The sequence below is a fragment of the Acinonyx jubatus genome, chromosome A2 (assembly GCF_027475565.1).
Source record: "Acinonyx jubatus isolate Ajub_Pintada_27869175 chromosome A2, VMU_Ajub_asm_v1.0, whole genome shotgun sequence".
Classification (NCBI taxonomy): domain Eukaryota; kingdom Metazoa; phylum Chordata; class Mammalia; order Carnivora; family Felidae; genus Acinonyx; species Acinonyx jubatus.
The window spans coordinates 115478446-115500668 of NC_069383.1; the positions used below are offsets into that span (position 1 = coordinate 115478446).

The window sequence follows — 22223 nt, forward strand, 5'->3', positions numbered from 1 at the left end:
TTTTGAAGTTTCTCCGCTAGGACTGCCTCGGTATTTTTAGACTCCTGAAGCTTCAGATCAATACTCAAGCCTATCCCGTTATGAGTGTAGCTCTCGCTTGTGACTTTGGCCTTCTTGTCGTCTTTGCTGTCTTTCCCCATAGTCAGGCAATGGTGCAGCCCGGCCTCAGGTTGGGCACCATATTAGGACAAGGCGAGGCAGAGGAGCTCTTCGTTCCTTCCGGTTCCGCGCCCCTATCTTTTCTCTGGGCCCCTCCTACCTGCAGCCCCTGGGGCACGGCGGAACTAACTGCCGGGCTAAGGTCCCGGCTGCCGAGCCCCGCCCCCAGCCTCCGGCTGTTCCCCAGAGTAGGCCCGAGGCATACCCCCGCCCCCATCCCACCTGCAGTGGGCTCGCTCGCGGCCTGCAAACCCTTCCCCGCAAGCCATATTGGGCTCTCCCTCGCGTCTCCCACCCGCGCGTCTTCTGCAGGGGGCCCGCCCCTAGCCAGTTCCGGGGCGGTTGCTCCCACCAACCGGAACTCCCCAACCCCTCCTTCGGCCTGGGGGCCGTAGGAGGCTGCAGGAGGCTGCAGTGAGGAGGTAGAGGGGGCAGGGGCCGCGTTAGGGGGTCCCTGGAGGACGGGGACCCTGAAGGCGAGTCACTGGGGCGACCCACGGGAGGGGCCAGACATTAAACAGGCGCACTTCTGTGTCAGGCACTGAACTGTGCTCTTGACGAGTATCCTCTCTTAATCCTCAGAACATCCCGGGGAGGTAGGTACTATTGTGATCCCCATTTTACAAATTCAGACTGCTTATGGGGAAACAGACTCCGATTTCTTTTGTCCCCATTTTGTAGATGGGAAAATCGAGACTCAGGAAGATTAAAAAACATAATCAGAGCTATGTAAATAGGAAATGGTAAAAGGCTGGGCTTGAACCCAGGTATGTCCTGTTTATCAGCCCACATTCTTTTTTTTTTTTTTTAACTTCTTAATGTTTATTTTTGAGGGAGACACACAGAGCACGAGAGGGGGAGGGGCAGAGAGAGAGGGAGACACAGAATCCGAGGCAGGTTGCAGGCTTCAAGCTGTCAGAACAGTGCCCAACCTGGGTCTTGAACCATAACCCGGGAGATCATGACCAGAATCAAAGTCAGATGCTTAACCAACTGAGCTACCCAGGCACCCCTTACCATCCCACATTGTTAACCACTGTCAGGGGCAAAGAGAAGGGACAAAGATGGAAGGGGTGAAACAAGGAGAGTCTGGGAGGCACAGAGAACATTAACATTGTAAGAATGGATGTTTGGAGTTCAGGGGCTTAGCAGAACCCAAATGGAGAACAGAAGAGCATCAGAAAGGGCATAGTATATCATGGTAATTAGTGACACAGACTCAAAACTACCTGGATTCAGATTGCATCTTGGTAAACTTGGGCAGGTAAAATCCTTGGAGTCTGAGTTTCCTTATCTGTAAAGTGTAGGTCACCATTGTCCCTGCTTATGGGGTTGGGTGAGGAATTGATGAGAAACCAGTAAAACGTCTGCCCTTAGCTTAATGCACAGTAAGGGCTCTCTGAGTAGGAGCTGTGCCATTGACCTTGTCAATAGGATACTGAAGCCTGGCTTTCCCCTTGAAACTGTCCCTAGATGGGAGGGAGCTCTTAGACTTTTCTTGTCCCATTTTATCTCCTATCCATGGCTCTCTTCTCTCCAGTTCCACAGGGTCCCGTATCCTGGGCCATGAGTGAACTGAAGGACTGCCCCTTGCAGTTCCATGACTTCAAGTCTGTGGACCACCTGAAGGTTTGTCCACGCTACACGGCAGTGCTGGCCCGCTCTGAGGATGATGGCATCGGCATTGAGGAGCTGGACACTCTGCAGCTGGAGCTTGAGACCCTACTTTCCTCTGCCAGCCGGCGCCTACGGGTTCTCGAGGCTGAAACCCAGGTGATACCCTACAGAGAGGATATCACCAGGTGGACTGTGACAAGTTATGGGATGGGTCATTGAGTTAGCCCCACCAGCTGAGGCCTTGAGATACAGGAGCTTAGAGGGGTGAGGAGAGGCCTAAACTGGGCTCGGGTGACATGTAGAATACACAAGAATGTGCACAATCCTCATAAATTTCAAGATTTCTAATTTACTGACCTCTGAACCCCCATTATGTTTTGGGTGCTAGTCATTAGAAGTAATTATTAGGACACTTCTGGTCTTCAGGGAGTTTGCCAACTAAAGGGAAAGGGAGGTCAGACAAATACAGGTGATGTTGGTTATGGTTAGAAGTACTAAAGGAACGGGACTGAGGAGACCTGTATTTGAATCCTGGCCTAAGCACTTGCTAGTGTTGCTGTTTCCTAGCTGTATGATTTTGGGACAGTTGCCTCCTATCTCTGAGCATCAGTTCCAAATCTGCAAACAGGGATGAATCATAGGAAGTGCCTCAGAGCTTTTGTGAAGATTAAAAGAGATACTTTTGCAAAACATCAGTTGATGTCTGACACTGAGTATTTCAAATGTTATTTGGTACTACTCTGATCATTTCTGTTGACAACATAAATATCCCCTCAGCCCCGTGGGCCAGATACTATGCCAGATCCTGGGGAACAGAGATAGTTAAGATAAGTTTTCTGGTCTCCAGTAGCTTATAGTCTAGTTGAAAAGACAAGGTATCCCGTTCATTCCAGGTTGACCAAACAACACAATTGGGCCTGCAGTGGAGGTACAAAGTGTCAGAGACACAAAGAGGCCTTTTTATTTGGAGCTCAAAGGATGAATAGTTAACTTGTGATCCCTGGGAGTGCACTGAAGCTTTTTGATCAGGGCTGTGGCATAATCAGTTGTATTATAGCTTCTAAAAAGCTGGGTAACTGATGTCGAGAAGGCTTCCCAGTTGTGGTGACATTTGAAGTGAAGGTTTGCTGGGAGGCTTGTTCGCATTCCCCTGAAAGTTACCACCAGCATATTCCAGTGCTAACATGCACTAGGGCATGATCATTTGTTTGACCTAAACACTGTAAGTGGTTTGGGTGATACAGAGGTGAGTCAATACAAACAAATGAATGGAATGATGACAAGTATATGAATAAAGTTCTGTGAGGCAGGCACAGAAAAGGAGCTGAGTTTTGAAGGATGCTTAGGAGTTTACTAAACAGGAGATGGGTAAATAGAAAGACCTTGGAGTGTTCTCAAGTTCTAGATCCTAATTCTTCACTAGGAGAAAGAATTGTCCTCTCATTTCCTTTCTCCCTCTCAGTGACAGTCCTCTGTAAATTTCAGATCCTCACTGACTGGCAAGATAAGAAAGGTGATCGCCGATTCCTGAAGCTGGGTCGAGACCACGAGCTTGGAGCTCCCCCCAAACATGGGAAGCCGAAGAAGCAGAAACTGGAAGGAAAAGCGGGACATGGGCCTGGCCCTGGCCCCGGACGGCCCAAATCCAAAAACCTTCAGCCCAAGATCCAGGAATATGAATTCACTGATGACCCAATTGACGTGCCACGGATCCCCAAGAATGATGCGCCCAACAGGTTCCGGGCCAGAGAACATAGAGGGGCCTTTGGATTCAAATAGTAAAGGCTGTGGAGGGGTCTGGGACTGAGGCTGGTGGGACAGGAGGTTCCCATTCAGGATCTGCTTCTCCCTGCAGGTTCTGGGCTTCGGTGGAGCCCTACTGTGCTGATATTACCAGTGAGGAGGTACGCACACTAGAAGAACTACTGAAACCACCAGAAGATGAAGCTGAACATTACAAGGTAGAAAGATTGGACCTTAGTAGACATGGTGACAAACTAGAGGACTTGAGAAGTGCCTCAAAATCAAAGATCTCAAAGTCATGTATCTTCTTCCTTCCCCCACCCTGCCCAACCTCCTATCTAACGCATTAACCCACCCAGGCACCCTGGCTCTAATTGTCAGCTTTCTTCTTGCATTATTTCCTCTCTATATCCTCCAAATGATCACCACATACATCCTAATGGATCTCCTTCAGTGAGGCTGTTCTTTGTACCAACATCTCCATCCCCTCTGCTTTTTTTTTTTTTAACGTTTGTTTATTTTTGAGAGAGAGAGACAGAATGCAAGTGGGGAAGGGGCAGAGAGAGAGGGAGACACAGAATCTGAAGCAGACTCCAGGCTCAGAGCTGTCAGCACAGAGCCTCAGTAGGAGCTTGAACTCAGGAATGGTGAGATCATGACCTGAGTTAAAGTCAAACGCTTCACCAGCTGAGCCACCCAGGTGCCCCTCTGCTTTGATTCAAGACTTCATCAGTTTTTGTCCAAGTGGTGTCAAGACAGTTCCCTGTCTCCAAAGGGACTTTTTTTTCTTTCTGTAGTATGTAAAAGTTAGGTTTCTCATGATGTAAATAAAACAGTTTCCATCAAAGAAAATGTAGAAAATAAGAGAAGTGTTTGGGAGAACTCTCCCATAGTCCAGCTGTCATGATCAGATGTGACACAGCCCTGTTCCCAGGCCTCCTCTGGCTCCTCTTTGGCACAAGATCGATTCCAAGTAGTTTGGTCCTTGGTGACACAGACCCACCACCCGTTTCCAGTTTCCTCAGTCATTCCCCCTCCTCACTGCTGCATTTACCAGCCCCGACAAGCACCTTACTCTCACTCTAGGCCCACACAGGATCCTTGCTGGTCTCTGGGCCTCTGTACATGCTCCTCCTTTTCCCTTGGCAAACTAGCTCATCCTTCAAAGCACTCATCTCCTCTTATCTCCACCAAAATGCCTTTGCAGATTGCTTGCAGAAAATTTCTCTTTTATGTGCCACAGCACCTTGACCTACCTCTAGCACGTCAGTTCTTTGAATTTTTAAAAAACTTACTTGAAAAAAAAATTTATTTGAAAAGGTAGTCCATATAGGCAGTAGTAAATTCAAGTAATACAAAAGACAATTTCCTCTCCTGACCCTAAGCTTCCTAGTTCTTTCTAGGGACAATAGCTGTGACTTGAGATGGTCCATGTACACATACCATTCTGCACCTGTATCTTGGAAATTTTCCATACTGGCCCCTGTGTGTGTCTTAGTTCATTATGTACCTGTCTTCCTTACCAGACTGTGAGCATATAGATTTTTATCTCCTTTGTTTCTTCCCATCTACGCAAAGCATAGGCTTCGGCCCTGGGGTAGGTACTTGGAGACAGATAAGTGAAGGAACGAATCATGAGCTTTTTGGCAGTGCCCAAATGTGCAGAGAGCCCCTACCAACCCCAGGCATGGCTTGCCAGTGTTTACCCTTTGTGGGCCGGGTGGCATCTCCCCACCAGATCCCACCCTTGGGGAAGCACTACTCCCAACGCTGGGCACAGGAGGACCTGCTGGAGGAACAGAAGGATGGGGCCCGGGCAGCAGCTGTGGCAGACAAGAAGAAAGGCCTTATGGGGCCACTGACCGAACTGGACACTAAAGGTAGGCCCCTCACCTTCCTGCCCACACCAGGCCAGGACTTGAGTTCCCAGAAGAACTCAGCCCACCTGTGTACCACTTCTCTGTCTACTTCAGATGTGGATGCCCTGCTGAAGAAATCTGAGGCCCAGCATGAACAGCCTGAAGATGGGTGCCCATTTGGTGCTCTGACACAGCGCCTCCTACAGGCCCTGGTGGAGGTGAGCATCCTAACTCAAGACAGAATTATGCATGCTTTCTGTTTTAAGGTTTTATTTTCTTTTGAAGTATATCACATATTTATAAAGGTGCAGAGATATTACATGTATAAATTGGTAAATTTTCACATATGAGCACACATGTATATATAGCCTAACAGAAACAAAGCTTGCCAATATCCTACACAAGCCTCTCTTGTGTCCACCCCCCCAGTCTGTAACCTCTCCCAGAAGTAGCCACTATACCACAGTTACTTTTGCTGAATGTTGGCTAAGGGCTGACCCCTGTGCAAGGGGCTTTCCACGCATCCTTTTGTTGAGGCAAGGACAGTGGTTTGCTCCATGTTACATACTAGAAGATTGAGGCTCAGGAAAAGGAACTGTTTGCTAGGAGTCATGCAGCTAATAAACAGAAGCAGGATTCAAACCTCAGATACAGAGTCCCTTTCTTTATGCCCACTATCTGGCCTTAGGCACATCCTTTCACCTCACTGAGCCTTAGTTTTCTCCCTGGCTCAAACACAGTAGTGTTTTTCTCTCTCGTGTAACAGTCTGGGCCAGGTGTTCCAGGTTGGCTGAGGTGGGGGAGGGGAGAGATCTCAGCCCCACCCCATCAGACAAGGACCCCATCTGTGATGGTTTTGCCACCCTAAACCTGCTCTGCACAAGGTCATTCTGGGTATGATTACTACTCCAAGCCCACAGAAAAAGAGCAAGGAAGAATGTGTGAAGGAAGGTTTATGGGGTTTATGGCCATGACTGGCTGTGGCTCTTATCTCTTCTGATCGCTTTCCACTGGAGAGAGTTTGTCACATGGCCACATCTGACCACAAGGAAGTCTGGGAAATGTAGTGTAGCTGGACAGCCAGCAGCCTCTGTCACAACATGCTTAACATACATTCCAAACGCTTAACAAACCTTGGCTCTTCTCTTTACTGTTGTTGAGTGTTTTCTCATTGCTCTTCTGTGTTGTCTTCTTTTGGTATCAGTACAAAAGAGGCATTTCTAAAATGATCAGAGCTTCCTAGAATCAGTTTGGGAAGGCTTCCAGAGCGATGGGAGCAATGAAAGAATATTTCTGGTCTGTGAAGACTGAAGACTCTGACTGTAGGTCAGGGAGGAGCAAGAAAATGGAAATATTACAGCTCTTACTCTCTCCCTCCCATTTCTTTTTTTTTTTTTTTTTTTTTCTGTCCCACTTCTGTGTTCTTCTAGGAAAATATTATTTCCCCTATGGAGGACTCTCCTATTCCTGACATGTCTGGGAAAGAATCAGGGGCCGACGGGGCAAGCACCTCTCCCCGCAATCAGAACAAGCCCTTCAGGTGAGTGACAACCCTGTCCACATTCCTACTATCTGGTCCCTGCTTCTGTTGACTTCTTTTATCCTAACATGGGAAGGTCTTCATTAAGAGAGAGGTTGAGGGCATTTAGATGAAGCCCAATGAAAGTTTCACATGTGCATGCTGGCTCAGCATTTCTGCATGCACAGACTTAAGTACAGGTTGTTCATCATAGCCCTGTTCATACCACAAACAACCTAAATGTCCAACTGAAAGGGATTGTTTGGCTAAATTGATATAACTCCATATGATGAAATTACTTATAACTACTAATCGTTTTTGAGAAACACAGTTAATTGACATGAAAAAAGGTAAACACTAAAGTGATAAGTGAAGAAAAAGTTGTAGCACAATACAGTTTGATCCTGTTTTTACTCATCATATATTTAAATGTGTGTATGTAGAAAACTAGAATAATATAAAAGATAGGAAATGACATGAGACAAAATCTGGGATATAGATAGTAAATAAATATATAACAAAATATAAACATATTTAAAATTTTTTTAAGTTCATTTATCTTGAGAGAAAGAGTACAACCAGGGGAGGACCAGAGAGAGAGAGAGAGAGAGAGAGAGAGAGAGAGAGAGAGAGAATCTGAAGCAGGCTCCACAGTGACAGCATGGAGCCGATGCAAGGCTCAAGTTTACTAGCCACAAATTCATGACTTAAGTGAAACCAAGAGTCAGACACTTAACTGACTGAGCCACCCAGGCACCCCTAATAAAACACAGTTTTATATGTGGAATGTTAATAATAGCAAAATAACAGTAATGTGTATAATAGTGACGTAAATAATAGTGGTTCTCTCTGAGTTGTTAGCATTATAGGTTTTTCTAGATTTTTTTTACAATTCACATGTGTTGGCCTATATTTGAAATAAGACCATGTGTGTCTCTCTGTATTTTTTCCAAAATATTGAGAAAAAATTGACATACGTCCTTGTATAAATTTAAGGTATACATGTACAATGTACAAAACACGTACATGGTCTGATTTTACATGTGTAAATTACGTGTGTTGTGAAATGATCACCATAACATGTTCAGCTGACATCCACCTTCTCGTAGACACAATAAAAAGAAAAGAAAAATTCTGTGATGAGAACTCTTAGGATTTACACTCTTTTTTTTTTTTTTTTTTTTTTAATTTATTTTGAGAGAGACATTGGGAGCAGGGGAGGGGCAGAGAGAGGGAGAGAGAGAGAATCTCAAGCAGGCTCCACACTGTCAGTGCAGAGCCTGATGTGGGGCTCAAGCTCACGAACCGTGAGATCATGACCTGAGCCAAAACCAAGAGTTGGATGCCTAACTGACTGAGCCACCCAGGCGCTCCAGGATTTACACTCTTAACAACTTTGTATATAACATACAACAGTGTCAGCTACAGTCATATTATATCCCAGTGTTTATTCATAACTAGAAGTTTGTACCTTTTGACCACCTTCCCCCAATTCCCTTCCCCCCACCCTCCTCCTCTGGTAATGAAAAGTCTGATTTCTTTCTATGAACTTTTTTTTTAGATTTCACATATAAGTGGGATCATACTGTATTTGTCTTTCTCTGACTTATTTCACTTAGCATAATGCATTCAGAGTCTATCCATGTTGTCACAAATGGTAGGATTTCCTTGTTTTTATAAGGCTGAATAACAGTCTATTGAATGTGTGCATTGTGTGTGTGTGTGTGTATATATACATTCCACAACTTCTTTATTCATTCATCCATTGATGGACATTTAGGTTGCTTCCATATCTTGACTATTGTAAATAATGCACCCCCAGTGAACATGGGGGTGCAAGATAACCTTAACTAGGGATGTTGAGCATCTTTTCACGTATCTACTGGTGTTTTGTATATGTTCTTTGGAGAAATGTCTGTTCAGGATCTTTGCCCATTTGTTAATTGGGCAGGTTTATTGCTTTTGAGTTATATGAGTTCTTTATTTTTGATATTAACTAATCAGATATATGGTTTACAATATCTTTTCCTGTTCCATAAGTTGTCTCTTCACTTTGTTGATGATTTCCTTTGCTGTGCAGAAGCAATTTGTAGTTTGATGTAGTCCCACTTGTTTTTTATTTTATTGCCTGTGCTTTAGGTGTCACAGCCAAAAAGTCATTGCCAAGACCCATGTCAAGGAGCTTTACTCCTAGGTTTTCTAGGAGTTTCAGGGTTCCAGCTCGTAACATTTTCTCTATATTTTTATACCTAGATAGATAGGGAGTGCCCAAAGAGAAAGGAATGTGTCACTAGCCTTGGGAACCTTTCGGGTCCCCCCTCTAAGCTGGCCCTTGAGCTAAGCGCTACCTTCCTGTAGTGTACCACATACCAAGTCCCTGGAGAGCCGCATCAAGGAGGAGCTGATCGCCCAGGGTCTGCTGGAGTCTGAGGACCGCCCCGCAGAGGACTCGGAAGATGAGGTCCTCGCAGAGCTGCGCAAACGGCAGGCCGAGCTGAAGGCGCTCAGTGCCCACAACCGCTCCAAAAAGCATGACCTGCTGAGGTTAGTGTGGATGGGATGCATGGGTCTGGGAGTGGCTGAGAAGGCTTTGGTCGCTGCTGGTCACCTTCTGGGCGCTTTACAATAGGCTTCCCTGGGAGGGCCTCTAAATCACCAGGAGAGCCTTGAAAAAAATATTGCCAGATACCACAGACTCTAAGGCTTAGATATCTGTGATTTATTTATTTACCTACTTATAATTGTGGTGAAAGAAACACATAAAATTGACTCTGTACCATTTTAAAAAGTACATTTCAGTGGTATTACCTATATTCACATTGTCGCATGGTTTATTTTTTTAATCTTTTCATGCTTATCTTCTTTTCCTCTAACATTTTTATGAAAAATTTCATAAACACAGAACATCTGAAGGAGTTGTATGGTAAACGCCAATATACTCTGTACCTAGATTTATCAACTGTTAACATTTTGTTGGACATCCATGAATATTATTGGCTCTTCACTGGAAATTGCCTTGTTTTAGGATCAGTTCTTTAAGAAATTAGTCAGAATGTCTTTCATTTCATTTTGACTCCCATCCATCTTGCCCTGCATTGGTCATGACAAAAGTATAGGTGATCTCTGGAGGGAGATTATGGTAGTTGTTGCCCTTTTTGAGGGGAGGTAGAGAAGTCGTCCAACCGAGCCTCCTTGCTTCTCACGGGCAGGTGTATGTCTTTGCCTCACAGAGCCACAACGGGCAGGGCACACGCATTTGGCCAGCTCTGCCTGTCTCTTACACGTTGTACTGGGGGCTAGGAAGAGGGACAGCAAATGGCTTGTGGTCTACAAGCAGGTAATTGGTAAAGAGGTGCACCATTAAAAGGAGAGGGAACTGCTTGGTGACAAACTGCTAAGGGAGTGCTTAAGGATAAGGGTTACTGAGTGCCTGCTGTGTGCCAGGGACTTTATCCTCCTGTTTAATCTGGACTACAGTCCAGGGGGTAGGTGGTATTTCACCTCTTTACTAGATGAGGAAGTGAAGGGCCAATGAAGTGAGTACTCTGCTGAAGGTCACACAGCCAGTCAACAACCAAGCTGCAACTTGAGCCCAAGGCTGAATGCAAAGCCTCTTTCTAGTTCCCTTTCATGCAAGGACAAGAAGAGGAAAAATAACAGGTGAAAGAGATACTGAGTGGGGTGGAGAGGAGAGAAAGATTGAATGAGCGGGAGAAACAAAGATGTGCAGATATAGAAGTAGTGGACACTGGGGTGCTTGGGTGGCTCAGTCAAACGTTCAACTCTTGATTTTGGTTCAGGTCATGATCTTGCGGTCACAAGATTGAGCCCCACGTCCGGCTCAGTGTGGAGGCTGCTTGGGACTCTCTCTCTCTCCCTATTTCTCTGCCTCACCCCCCACTCGAGTGCGCATGCGCTCTCTCGTGCTCTCTAAATAAATAAACAAACAAACAAACAAACTTCTGGAGCACCTGGGTGGCTCAGCTGGTTAAGTGTACAACTTCAGCTCAGGTCATGATCTCACAGTTTGTGGGTTCAAGCCCCGTGTCGGGCTCTGTGCTGACAGCTCAGATGGTGCTTTGGATTCTGTGTCTCCCTCTCTCTCTGCCCCTCCCCCGGTCATGCTCTATCTTTCTCTGTCTCAAGAATAAATAAAACATTAAAAATAAACAAATAAACAAACTTCTAAAAAAGGTAGTGGACAGTGAAAGAACTAGCTTGGGTTGTTAGAAGCCTAGAATCCAGTCCTCAGCTCTGCTATTGACCAGCTCCAGGGCCTTAAGCAAGGTATCTCCTACCCTGAGCAGCAGCTTCCCCTTCTGGAAAATTAACACGTTGGACTAGATCACATCTCTAAGCCACCTTCCAGTTCCACCAACAGTGGAATTGATAGGTCAGATTTCATTTACAGGGGTTGGTTTGGCATCTCACCCACTCAGGGTGCCTAGACCCTTAGGTTGCTCTGGAATTTGGATACTGAAGTCAGCAGGTCTTCTGCTAACACTAGAATACCTTTTAAAGATGATTGCGTGGAGCCAGCCTGCCTTAGTTCAGATCTCCTACTCACTAGCTGTAGGATTTAGGAGTGTTTTTTATTCTCCTTGACCTCTTTCATCACTGGTAATATCAGAATAATAGTACCTACCTCACAAGGCTGTTATGAGGATTAACTGTGCTGACATATTTGAAGGGCTTAAGGTAGTAACTAGCACATAGTATCGTAGAAGTGTGGGTCAGTAACTTTGCTTTTTGGTATGAAACAGCCCACAAGAGTGCCATCCTGGGGTGGTAGGTGGGTTCAGTCTGGAAGAGGGAGAGGGACCCCACTATGGAGGTGGGCTTCCCATGACACCTTGGTTGGCTGGTCCCTACAGGCTGGCAAAGGAGGAAGTAAGCCGGCAGGAGCTGAGACAGCGGGTCCGCATGGCAGACAATGAGGTCATGGATGCCTTCCGGAAGATCATGGCTGCCCGGCAGAAGAAGCGGACCCCCACCAAGAAGGAGAAGGACCAGGCTTGGAAGACTCTGAAGGAACGTGAGAGCATCCTAAAGCTGCTGGATGGGTAGCCTTCACCCCTGCCTCAGACTGTCTTCCCCTGGCCTGGGGGAAGGAGGGCTAGGGAGCCCACTTCTTTCCTTGGCCTGCCGGAACCCTAGGCCTGTGACTGCCTGTTAATGTCAAATGATGACAGTCTGTAGAGGTCTGTGGCCCTTCCCTGAAGTCATTGGTCTAGCTCTGTACAACCAGGACATGGGAGGCCCTGTTGGGCTGGCCTGAGGCCCACTCTGTGCTTCCCCCTCTTTACTATCCCCCACTCCCTCCCCTCTTTCCCTCAAGGACTTCTCCCTTGTGGTTTTGTAAAGTGCAAACCTAAAAGTAAAGTGACTGCTGTGGTTTTTTTTTTTTAAAGTATCCCAAATCTTTGAATGTCTGTTAACTACAGGTTAGAAAAGAACTGGTGTGAAAGAAAGAAAAAAAAGAAAACAAAAGAACTAGTGTGGGTGGCAGGGGAGGGCATGCTTGGTGGCTCTCAGCCTTTGGACACTCACCCATGTCATTCATTCAGGAAGAGCTCTCAGGGTACTTGTGGCTGCAAGTAACAATACCCTCAGCTCCAAGTGGATTCATAACAAGGAAATGTGTTGGTTTGGGGCTTGGTGGTCCTGGGGCAGGATGGCCTCCAGGGTTGGCCAACCCAGCATCTCAACAGGGCCATGAAGGGTCCAGGTTATCTCTGTACTGCCTTCTATGATGTCAGCTTTTGCCTAAACTGAATTTTCTTCCAGCTGTGCAGCCAGTAGCAGTCAACATCCAGCACAAGAGAGGACAGGAAGGAGCCAACTGGTTTCACTGGCCCACCCAAAAGCAAGAAGCCTTTCCCAAATACCCTTATGTCTCGCTGGCCCAAACAAACTCTCACATGCCTATTCCTGAATCAGTCACTGTGGCAAGGGATGACTCTGATGGGTTTTAACTAGTGAGAGTGGAGTCTGCTTCCCCACCAAGCCCAAGGCAATGGGGAAAGACGGGGGAACTCAATAAAGATCTGAGTAGGAATGGGGAAATGGATGCTGGATAGGCCACCAATAATATCTCTTCCACAGCCCGGGAAGGAAACAAGGTATAGGCGATAGAGATGAATAAATGTGCTCTCATCCCTGTCTCAAGTTGGTCCCAGATTAGTCAGAGAGTCAGAAAATAATTTGTAAATTTACTGTGGGAAGGTTGAGGTCTACACAGGACAAGGGAGGGGACAGTTCCCTGAGGAAGTGACCTGTGAACTGAGCCATAAAGAAGGATGGCAAGGACAGGCAACATTCTTGTATGCTCAGCACTACTGTTAGACCTGCCGCTTCCCCATTCCATATGGCTCTTGTGGAACTGTCAAATTAGGATGGATACATGACCCCAACTTGGCCAGTCACAGCACCCTATTCTTTATCCATGATAACTGGTCTAAAGAACGGACATCTGACTTGAACTGGGCCAATCAGAGGCCTTCCATAAGCTTGTTCTGATGCTGAGAGAAGAGGATTTCTCTTCTTTTGGATCAAAAGCCTTAGAATGTAAGCTTAGACCACCTGGTGACCCACTTCCTTGCCATGGGGAAGAACCTGCCTGAGAATAAAGCCAACTCAGAAAAGCAGAGCCAGGAGATGGAGAAGAAGATAAAGTTTTAATGATGTAGCTGGAGCCCTAGATCTCCCATTGGACCTTCCAATTACATCAGTCCACAAATGCTTCTTTAGGCTTAAGCTAGGTCGCTTTGGTGTTTCATCACTTGTCAACTAAAAAAGGGCCTGACTAATGAAAGTGGACTTTGGCAAGAAGGAAGGCTGGAGTGGAGTTCTGAGAGAGGACAGCATGAGGGCCTGCCTCCCACTAGGTGCAGAGTCTAGCTGCTGTTTTTCAGTGACTCATTGTTTGCAGATTGCTTAGAACCTTCTCAGAAAAGACACCTAACACTTAATTTCATTAATGAATTTGATTAGTGAGTTAGCGATAAAATTAAGTACTCAGTAAATGTTAGCTCTATACCAGGCACTGTTCTAAACTTGTTGAGTTACAAATCTCAGCTACCCTACATGGTGGGTACTAATAACATCCCGTTCACAGATGAGGAAAACAAGCCTAGGTGATCAGCAGTTAATAAATCATCGTTGAGGCAAGATTCAAACTCAAGTCCATTTGACTTGCAGACACAGACTCTTCATTATAGAACTCACTGGGGCCCCACTCCCTTATGGCCGATATGAATGACACTCCTAGGTTTGGGCACTGCAGAACCTGTGCAGCTTGCAGATCCCCTGCTTAACCATTCACTTCCATGTTCATTAAGCCAGACCTCCCCAGAGAAGCATCACTGGTAAAGAGTTCCAGGAGCAGAGACCATTTTATGGAGGAGGTAGGATAACAGATCCCCAAATTGGGTAAAATTGTGAGAGAGGAAGGCAGGTATTATAAATAGGAGGAAGAACCCCAGAATTCTGACTGGGCCTGGTTCATTAGGGAAAAGACTTTGAAGGATCAGTTGCGAGAACACTATTCTCTGTCGCACACCTACTATCTGCCTAGTACTGCACTGGGCCCTCTACTGGCATGTTTTGATGCTCACCACACACCTACAAGGTGAATAGAACTATTTCCACCCTGCAGAGGAGGACAATGAAGCTCAAAGAGGTGCAATGCCTTCTGAAACTATACAGCTGTGGTGCAGGAAATGCTCAGCACCATCGCTGAGTTGACAACCACAGTGGGACAGGGAGTCCCTTCTAATGGCCACATCCGTGTCTGCTGGAGCCAAAGGAGACTTCCTTTATGGGGGTTGGAGGAAGCTGGGTTCCCCATGGCGGGGGAGAGAGTAGTTCTAGCACCTCAAACCTACTATTTTAATTTGAAACAACCCTGACACCTTATCACTTGTCTGGTGAAAAAGCCTTTTGTATCTTGGCCCTGAAAGGCATCCACCATCATTGTTTCTCCACATTCCCAAATGTCTTATAACTGACTTTTGGAAACACCAGCGTGCATGAGAATAGGGAGGATTGAATGGAGGTTAAGCCCTGATGTCAGGAAATGACCCAGTGTGAGTCCCCAGCCCCTGCCAGCTCCTGAACACTCTGGGGGATTGGCTTGATGGATACTGGGTCCCAGTTAAATCTTGCTAAGAAGTAAGTGACGGCTGTAACTTTGTACTAATGTGGTCAGGGAGTAATTTCCCTTTCTGCTCCAGAACTCAGGACTTAATGGAGACAACCAAACACAAATGGACCATAAGTCACCTGTTCATGTATTAACTCATCATTTCTTCTTTTCACCCACCTCCTTTGTTCATTCACTCCATCTAATTGCCTCCCTTTCCTCATTCATACTCCTGTTTCCTCACTCAGTGACCTTGTTGCCATGGCTGAGAGCTCTGTGAAGAACAATAATAGAAGAATGTACAAAGTCTGCAGGGACCTAGGGCACAGAATGACTTAACAACAGTTTAGAGGGTCAGGAAAGGATTCAGAGAGGATGTGGAAAGGAAGTTGCCAGGCAGAAGACATTGCAGACAAAAGGAACAGCAAGGCACAAAGGTGTGAATAGCTGGCCCGCTTAGAGAGAGGTGAGAACTGCACTGTGACTGGAGCCTTGGGTGTGTGGAGGGGGAAGGGAAGGATAAGAAATGAAACTGGAAAGTAGGCTGAGAACAGGCTGGCTGTGAATAGCAGGTTAAGGGGCATGGGATTTAGTCTCAAGTTCAGTGGTTCTCAAAGTGTGGTCCGGGGGCACCTAGCTGGGTCAGTCGGTAAAGCATGCGACTCTTGCTCTAGGGGTTGTGAGTTCGAGCCCCACATTGGGAGTACAGATTACTTATAAATGAAATCTTTAAAAAAACAAAAGTGTGGTCCTTGAGCCAGCAGCATCAGCATCACCTGGGAACTTACTAAAGATGCAAATTCTCAGGTCCTAGACCCACTGAATCAGAAGCTCTGCCGGGGGCTTCAGACATCTCTGTTTTAACATACTCTCCAGGTGATTCCTCATCCATGTTAAAGTTTGAGAATGACTTCTCTAGGTTCTAGGGATTCAGGGTTGGTGTGTGAGCAGGGGAGTGCCATAATAGCACTCCGAATTGGAAAGCACTTTGATAGCAGCATGGAAGCCCGACTGATTAGAGGGGGTGAGAGTGAAATTAGGGCAGGCTGGAGTGTAATCATGTGCAAAAAATACATCCGAGATGGTGGATGCCACAGAAGCTGGTAGATATCCTTCAAAATCTATTCTATAGTTAATAGGGTTCCTGAATCTTAGTGGGACATAGCACCTCAAAGACTAAATATCCCAGCTTCTCTTGAAGTTAGATATGATCATGTGATTTAAATTTTGGCCAATAGGATGTGAATGGAAGAGACGTGTGTAACTATGAGGTCATGAGCCCCAAGGCATGTGCCCCCCATGTTCCCATTTGTCCCTGGCTGGGATGAGACTTGGTGGCAAGCCATCTTGAAACATGTGGTCAGGGGCGCCTGGGTGGCTCAGTCGGTTAAACGTCTGACTTTGGCTCAGGTCATGATCTCGCAATTCGTGAGTTCGAGCCCTGCATCAGGCTCTGTGGTGACAGCCTGGAGCCTGTTTCAGATTCTGTCTCCGTCTCTCTCTGCCCCTCCCCTGCTCATGCTCTGTCTCTCTCTGTCTCAAAAATAAATAAAAACATTAAAAAAAAATTTTTTTTTAAAAGAAACATGTGGTCAAAGACGACACCATGGGAACTCTGGAGCAGCAAGATAAGAAGAAGCCAGGATCCCTCCTACCTTGAGTCATACCAGCCTGGTATGACTACTTATGGCCAGATTGCTATACACTTCCATTTTATTTAAGTCACAACTATTCTCCGTGTCTATTAGAGAAATCAAACTTATATTTTAGCTGCTACAGTGGGCCAAGTATGCTTTTCAAAGTATACCTTGGGGCACCTGGGTGGATCAGTCGGTTAAACATCTATCTCTTGATTTCAGCTCTCAGGGTCATGAGATCAAGTCTTGTGTCTAGCCCTGAGTTGAGTTCCTCGCTGGGTGTGGAGCCTGCTCAAGATTCTTTTGTTTCCTCTCCCTCTGCCCTTCCCCCTCCTTGCACAAGTGGTGCGCCCTGCGCGCACACACACACACACTCTCTCTCTCTCTGAAAAAAAAAACTATACCTGACTCCTTCCCTTTTTTTCTCCCTTTCTTTTTAAAGTTTGTGTATTTTGAGAGAGACAGAGACAGAGCGGGCATGTGCATCAATGGGGGAGGGGCAGAGAGATGGAGAGAGAGAACCCCAAGCAGGCCCCTCACTGTCAGTGAAAAGCCTGACATAGGTCTCAAACCCATGAACCATGAGATCATGACCTGAGCAGAAACCAAGAGTCGACGCTTAACCTGCTGAGCCACCCAGGCACCCCTCCTTGCTTTCTTTTTTTCCTTCCTTCCTTCCTTCCTTCCTTCCTTCTTCTCAAAAGAATTTGAGAAAACTTATGATTGAGGATGTGTACAATGAGTTTCATGAAATACAAATATAAAATTAAGCCCATCAGTTTTAATGGAACTGCTGTCATTAAGCATCAGATTTAGCTCTAAGCTTCCTGGCAGCCAAGACAAAAACGGCGATAAGATGAATCAGTCTCTTCCTTTGATATCAGAAGAAAGGGCATCTTCCAATTTTCCTGACAGAAAAACCCAATTAATTTCTCATGCTGAGGAAACTTCTCCACTGGAGTCATATACTGATAATATTCTCTATAAATTTGACAACAATGGAGATTGAGTTTCACATGGTGATTTCTTATCACAACCTTTGATGAAAGCTCAGGCCATATTGTTACAAGACAGCTCTGGGAGGATACTTCTGCAAGATATGTGACTTCTCATATTTGCTCTTCTCAATGATTCTACATCAGAGCAGGTAAGACCATTACCCTGTTTTACAGATAAGAAAACTAGGAAACAGAAAGGGGAAGAGCCAGATCAGATAGCTGGTGGGGAACCAGTTTTGTAAGCCAGTTTTGTAGACTCTAGGGCCCTATTCTAAGTGTCCCTCTCTGGACCTGCCAACACCACCGCACACAAAATTATACATTGAGGGGTGCCTGGGTAGCTCAGTTGGTTAAGCATCCAACTTTGGCTTAGGTCATGATCTTTTGGTTTGTGAGTTTGAACCCCAAATCAGGATCTGCACTGGTGGTGCAGAGCCTGTTTGGGATTCTTGTTCTCTCTCCCTCTCTCTCTCTGTCCCTCCGCCCAACTCTCTCTCAAGATAAATAAGTAAACTTAAAAAATTATAGGTTGATTATCAAAGAAAAGCACAAGAATCATTGCCCCAGAATATGCCTGTGTTAACCAAGACAAAGCAGTCAGATCTGGTAAACATTAGAGGGACCTCTGAGCCTGCTGAGATGGGCTACTCCTGACTGCATGAGAAAATAGGGATAGACACCATGAGGGCAGAAAGGGAATCCCAAATTTGGAGCCTGAATGGAACATGTGGGGCTTCAAGGATGGAAGGAAAAATAATATTAAAAGCAGCTGTCCCAGGGCAGTTGATAGCTATAAAAGGAGAAAAAAAAACTCTCTTTCTGTCTCATTTCTTACACCTATTATGCACCAGGTACATACTGGGGATCCAAGTGACAATGAGGGAACTAGCCTAGTGGCTGAAAGTCACTTTCTGTCTCATTCTCAAAATAACCCTACAAAGTAGGTATGCTTATCAGTATGATTATGCCATGTTATAGATGAAGAAACTGAGGCTCAGAGCCATGAAATGATTTGTCCAAGATCCCACAGCTGGTAAGGGTTACAGAGTTTGAACCCTGGTCTGTCTGACCCCAAACTTTTATTAATGTGCCATCACTGTTTCAATAGTAGGAGAGAAAAATGTTGATGGATGTGACATTTAAATCTTCTCTATTTCTTTGTTATTTTTTATCTTTTCTTAAAATTTTTATTTATTTATTTTTGAAAGAGAGGGCATGCACGTGGGGGAGGGACAGAGAGAGAGGGAGAAAGAGAATCCCAAACAGGCTCTGCACTGACAGTGCAGACCCCTACGTGGGACTCGATTCCACAAAGCATGAGATCATGACCTGAGCCAAAATCAAGAGTCAGACACTTAACTGACGGAGCCACCTAGGCACCTGTTTGTTATTTTTTAAATAAAATTTTAAAATTTGACCACCAAGTTGGTACATACCAACCGTCTCCTGGCATACTTTTTTTAAAAAGTGACTTTTTAATTATAAAGTTAATATTACTCAGGGCACCTGGGTGTCTCAGTCGGTTGAGTGTCTGACTTTTGATTTCGGGTCATTATCTCACAGTTTATGAGTTTGAGCCCCCACACTGGCAGCATGGAGCCTGCTTGAGATTCTCTCTCTCTCTCTCTCTCTCTCTCTCTCTCTCACTCTCTCTCTCTGCCCCTCCCCCCTTCAAAATAAATAAACTTAAAAAAAAAATAAAGTTAATATTACTCAACAAAGTTTGGAGAATATAGACATGTAGAGAGAAGTAAAAGAAACAAAACAAAATCAGATGATTTTTTGACCATTGTTAACATTTATGGTGTTCCTCTCCACTCTGCTATGAATAACATACATTTTGCATTTTACACTGAAGTTCCCAAACTGCATACCTGTTTAACATTACAAGCATTTTCATCCTTTTATTTTATTTTTTTAAGTAGGCTCCATGCCCAACATAGGGGTTGAACTCACAACCGTAAGATCAAGAGGTGCATTCTCTGCTGACCAAGCCAGCCAGGTGCCTCTGTCCTTTTATTAAGTAGGTTGCATTACCATCGATTTAAGAACTGTGAAATATTACATCCCATAGGCATACCTTATGTTTTTTAACTGTTCCGTTCTTGGTGATTTCTTCTAAATTTTGCTGTTGGAAAATATTTCTTCAAGTATCTTGGAGCATATAGCTTTGTCCTAATTTAGGACTATTTCCCTGAAATTAATTCCCAGAAGAGAAATGCCTGGGTCAAAAGGCCTGGACGTTACTGAAGCCTTTGATGCATATTGCCAAACAGCTTTCCGAAAGATTTTAGCAAGTCATTTTCCCACCAGAAATACAGAAGTATCCATTGCTCACACTGACAATTTCAGTGTCACTAGTTTTTTAAACTTCAGAATTGAAAGGCTATTAATGGCCTTTTAGTTTGCACTGCTTTGATTACTTGTGAGGTAGAAAATGTCCCATGTTTATTGTGTTTTATCTGTCTCCACTGACCAGTTATTGGGTCTGTTTGTTATCAATGTTCAGTGTTCTTCACATAATAGAAGATATTAACCCATTGTCTATAAAACATTTCCTCAGTCTGAAGTTTGCCTTCTAATGCTGGGTATGATTTTGGAGTAGGGTAAGGTTTTGTTTGTTTGTTTCCAGCAATAGAAGTTAAAGAATGTTTTTTGGGGGGGTGCCTGTGTAACTCGGTTGGTTAAGCCTCTGGCTCTTGATTTCGGCTCAGATTATGATCTCACAGTTCGTGGACAGAGCACCGCATTTGATTCTGTACTGATGCACGGAGACTGCTTGGGATTCTCTCTCTTCCCTTTCCCTGCTCACATGCTTGTGTTCACTCTCTCTCTCAAAATAAGTAAATAAACATTAAAAAAAAGAAAACACTCTTTAAAAAAAAAAGAATGTTTTTCTGTTTTGCACATAACCTTGTCCATCTTTTCCATAGGAATTCTTCCATTCTCTCTAATCTTAGAAAACCTTTCACCCCTCCAATGGCTTATTTTCTGTGTGTGAGAACTGATGGACGTGTCTGAGCTGTTTGGTCATCTTTTTTTAATAACAAAGGAGAGAAGAGGATTTTTTCCTTTTTCCTTCATCTATTTGACTGTCCTTGACTTTTTGTTTTAGTACCATGAGATATGCTCATTGGGGGTTGGGACTGTAGGAGGAAATGTGTATGTAAATACATGCATTCCAAAAAGTCTGGAGGAATAGGTACCAAAAAATACTAATACTAGTTATTTCTGATTGATGGGAGCAGGGCTGGGATAGATGTGTTATTCATGCCTGCCCAGCATCTTTATTTCCTTTTGGCAAGACATGCCTCTTCACCCCTTGACTCTGGTGTGGCTGCCCATGACAGTACATTTACCCAATACAGTACTTCATTTCCCTGGCAATAGTTTGTCTGGGGCCAAGGGGTAGGCATGTTACTCTAGCAGAATTCATCAGAGTCCTTCCCTGAGACTGATATATGAAAACTGGGTCGAGCTTTCCTGCTGGGTTGCATTGGAAAGCTGAGACTACCTCACACCACATTTCCTGCCAGGCAGAGCTCACTCTGCAGAGGAAGGGAAACCAACGTGCAGAGAAATTGAGACAAGGAGAGATACAAGAAAGCAAATGCTGGGGTGCCTGGGTGGCTCAGCCAGTTAAGCGTCAGACTTTGGCTCAGGTCATGATCACACGGTCTGTGAGTTTGAGCCCCGCGTCGGGCTCTATGCTGACAGCTCAGAGCCTGGAGCCCGTTTCAGATTCTGTGTCTCCCTCTCTCTCTGACCCTCCCCCGTTCATGCTCTGTCTCTCTCTGTCTCAAAAATAAATAAACGTTAAAAAAGATAATAATAATAAAAAAAAGAAAGCAAATGCTATGAGCCCTGTGTCTCCAGTTCCAGTCTCCAAGACCCTGATCCATGTTGTTTTTCCCTCAATCTTGCAGTCAGCTATTGTGAGCCACAGGTCCCTCTTTGGTGAAGCTGGCTTAGGTTAGGATTCTGCTACTTAGCAAGTGAAAGAATCTGATCAGTGACAAGGATGGTCTTTGTGTGTTTTTAGTATCTTATGTAATTATTTGCTTAGTAGAAATATTTTTTTAAAAAGACAGAGAATGTATTTGTTAAAAAAGGAAAGTGTAAGTGCCCTCAGACATGCTCAAAAGCAGGCAACGTGTAAAACAGAGCATAAAAGGTGTACAGGTCCTCAAAAGGACAGAGGCCACCTTATCACCTCAGAAATGTTGTCAATGAGATAAACAGGAATTTGTAGTGAAATAATTCTAGATCAATGGGTGTATTGGTGGTCTAGGGGAGAGTAGGGCCTCAGCCCTGGGTAGGAGATATGTTTTCCCATGAACTAGGAAGTCTGAGATACTGAGATTCAGGACAGGGAAACTGACCTGTGTCCCCTGCCCCTGGACAATCAGGTCCCTTCTCTGAGCCTCAGTTTACACTAAGTCTAACTCTCATATCTGCACCCCTATGGTATTCCAAGCATTTCACATTTATTATCTCATAGAATTCTCAGTTGGTCACATATTCCCATATTCCAAATGGAAAAATTGA

General features: G+C 45.0%; 2 protein-coding genes across 7 annotated transcripts in view; one reads left to right on the forward strand and one right to left on the reverse strand.

Moving 5' to 3' along the window:
* Nucleotides 1-8: 8 nt before the first annotated feature.
* TADA3 (transcriptional adaptor 3) lies at nucleotides 9-12279 on the forward strand. 6 transcript variants are annotated; one of them, XM_053218990.1, is made up of 10 exons: nucleotides 200-755; nucleotides 841-926; nucleotides 1700-1932; nucleotides 3262-3512; nucleotides 3632-3737; nucleotides 5258-5399; nucleotides 5493-5596; nucleotides 6809-6918; nucleotides 9256-9441; nucleotides 11772-12279. In XM_053218990.1, the coding sequence occupies exons 3-10, from the start codon at nucleotides 1726-1728 to the stop codon at nucleotides 11962-11964; spliced, it is 1299 nt and encodes a 432-aa protein (XP_053074965.1). In that variant the 5' UTR covers nucleotides 200-755; nucleotides 841-926; nucleotides 1700-1725; the 3' UTR covers nucleotides 11965-12279. The 6 variants fall into 6 exon arrangements, with proteins under 6 accessions (XP_053074966.1, XP_053074968.1, XP_053074965.1 ...); XM_053218991.1 differs by lacking the exons at nucleotides 200-755; nucleotides 841-926 and adding an exon at nucleotides 9-30; XM_015069329.3 differs by lacking the exon at nucleotides 841-926 and having other exon boundaries at nucleotides 200-581.
* The window catches only part of OGG1 (8-oxoguanine DNA glycosylase), a 35479-nt gene continuing 19067 nt past the window's right edge, over nucleotides 5812-22223 (reverse strand). Inside the window, exons 8-9 of the transcript XR_008297010.1 lie at nucleotides 15221-15314; nucleotides 5812-6698 (exon numbers count right to left, since the gene is read on the reverse strand). The gene's annotated coding sequence lies outside the window, so the exon portion shown is untranslated. The remainder of the gene's footprint in view (nucleotides 6699-15220; nucleotides 15315-22223) is intronic.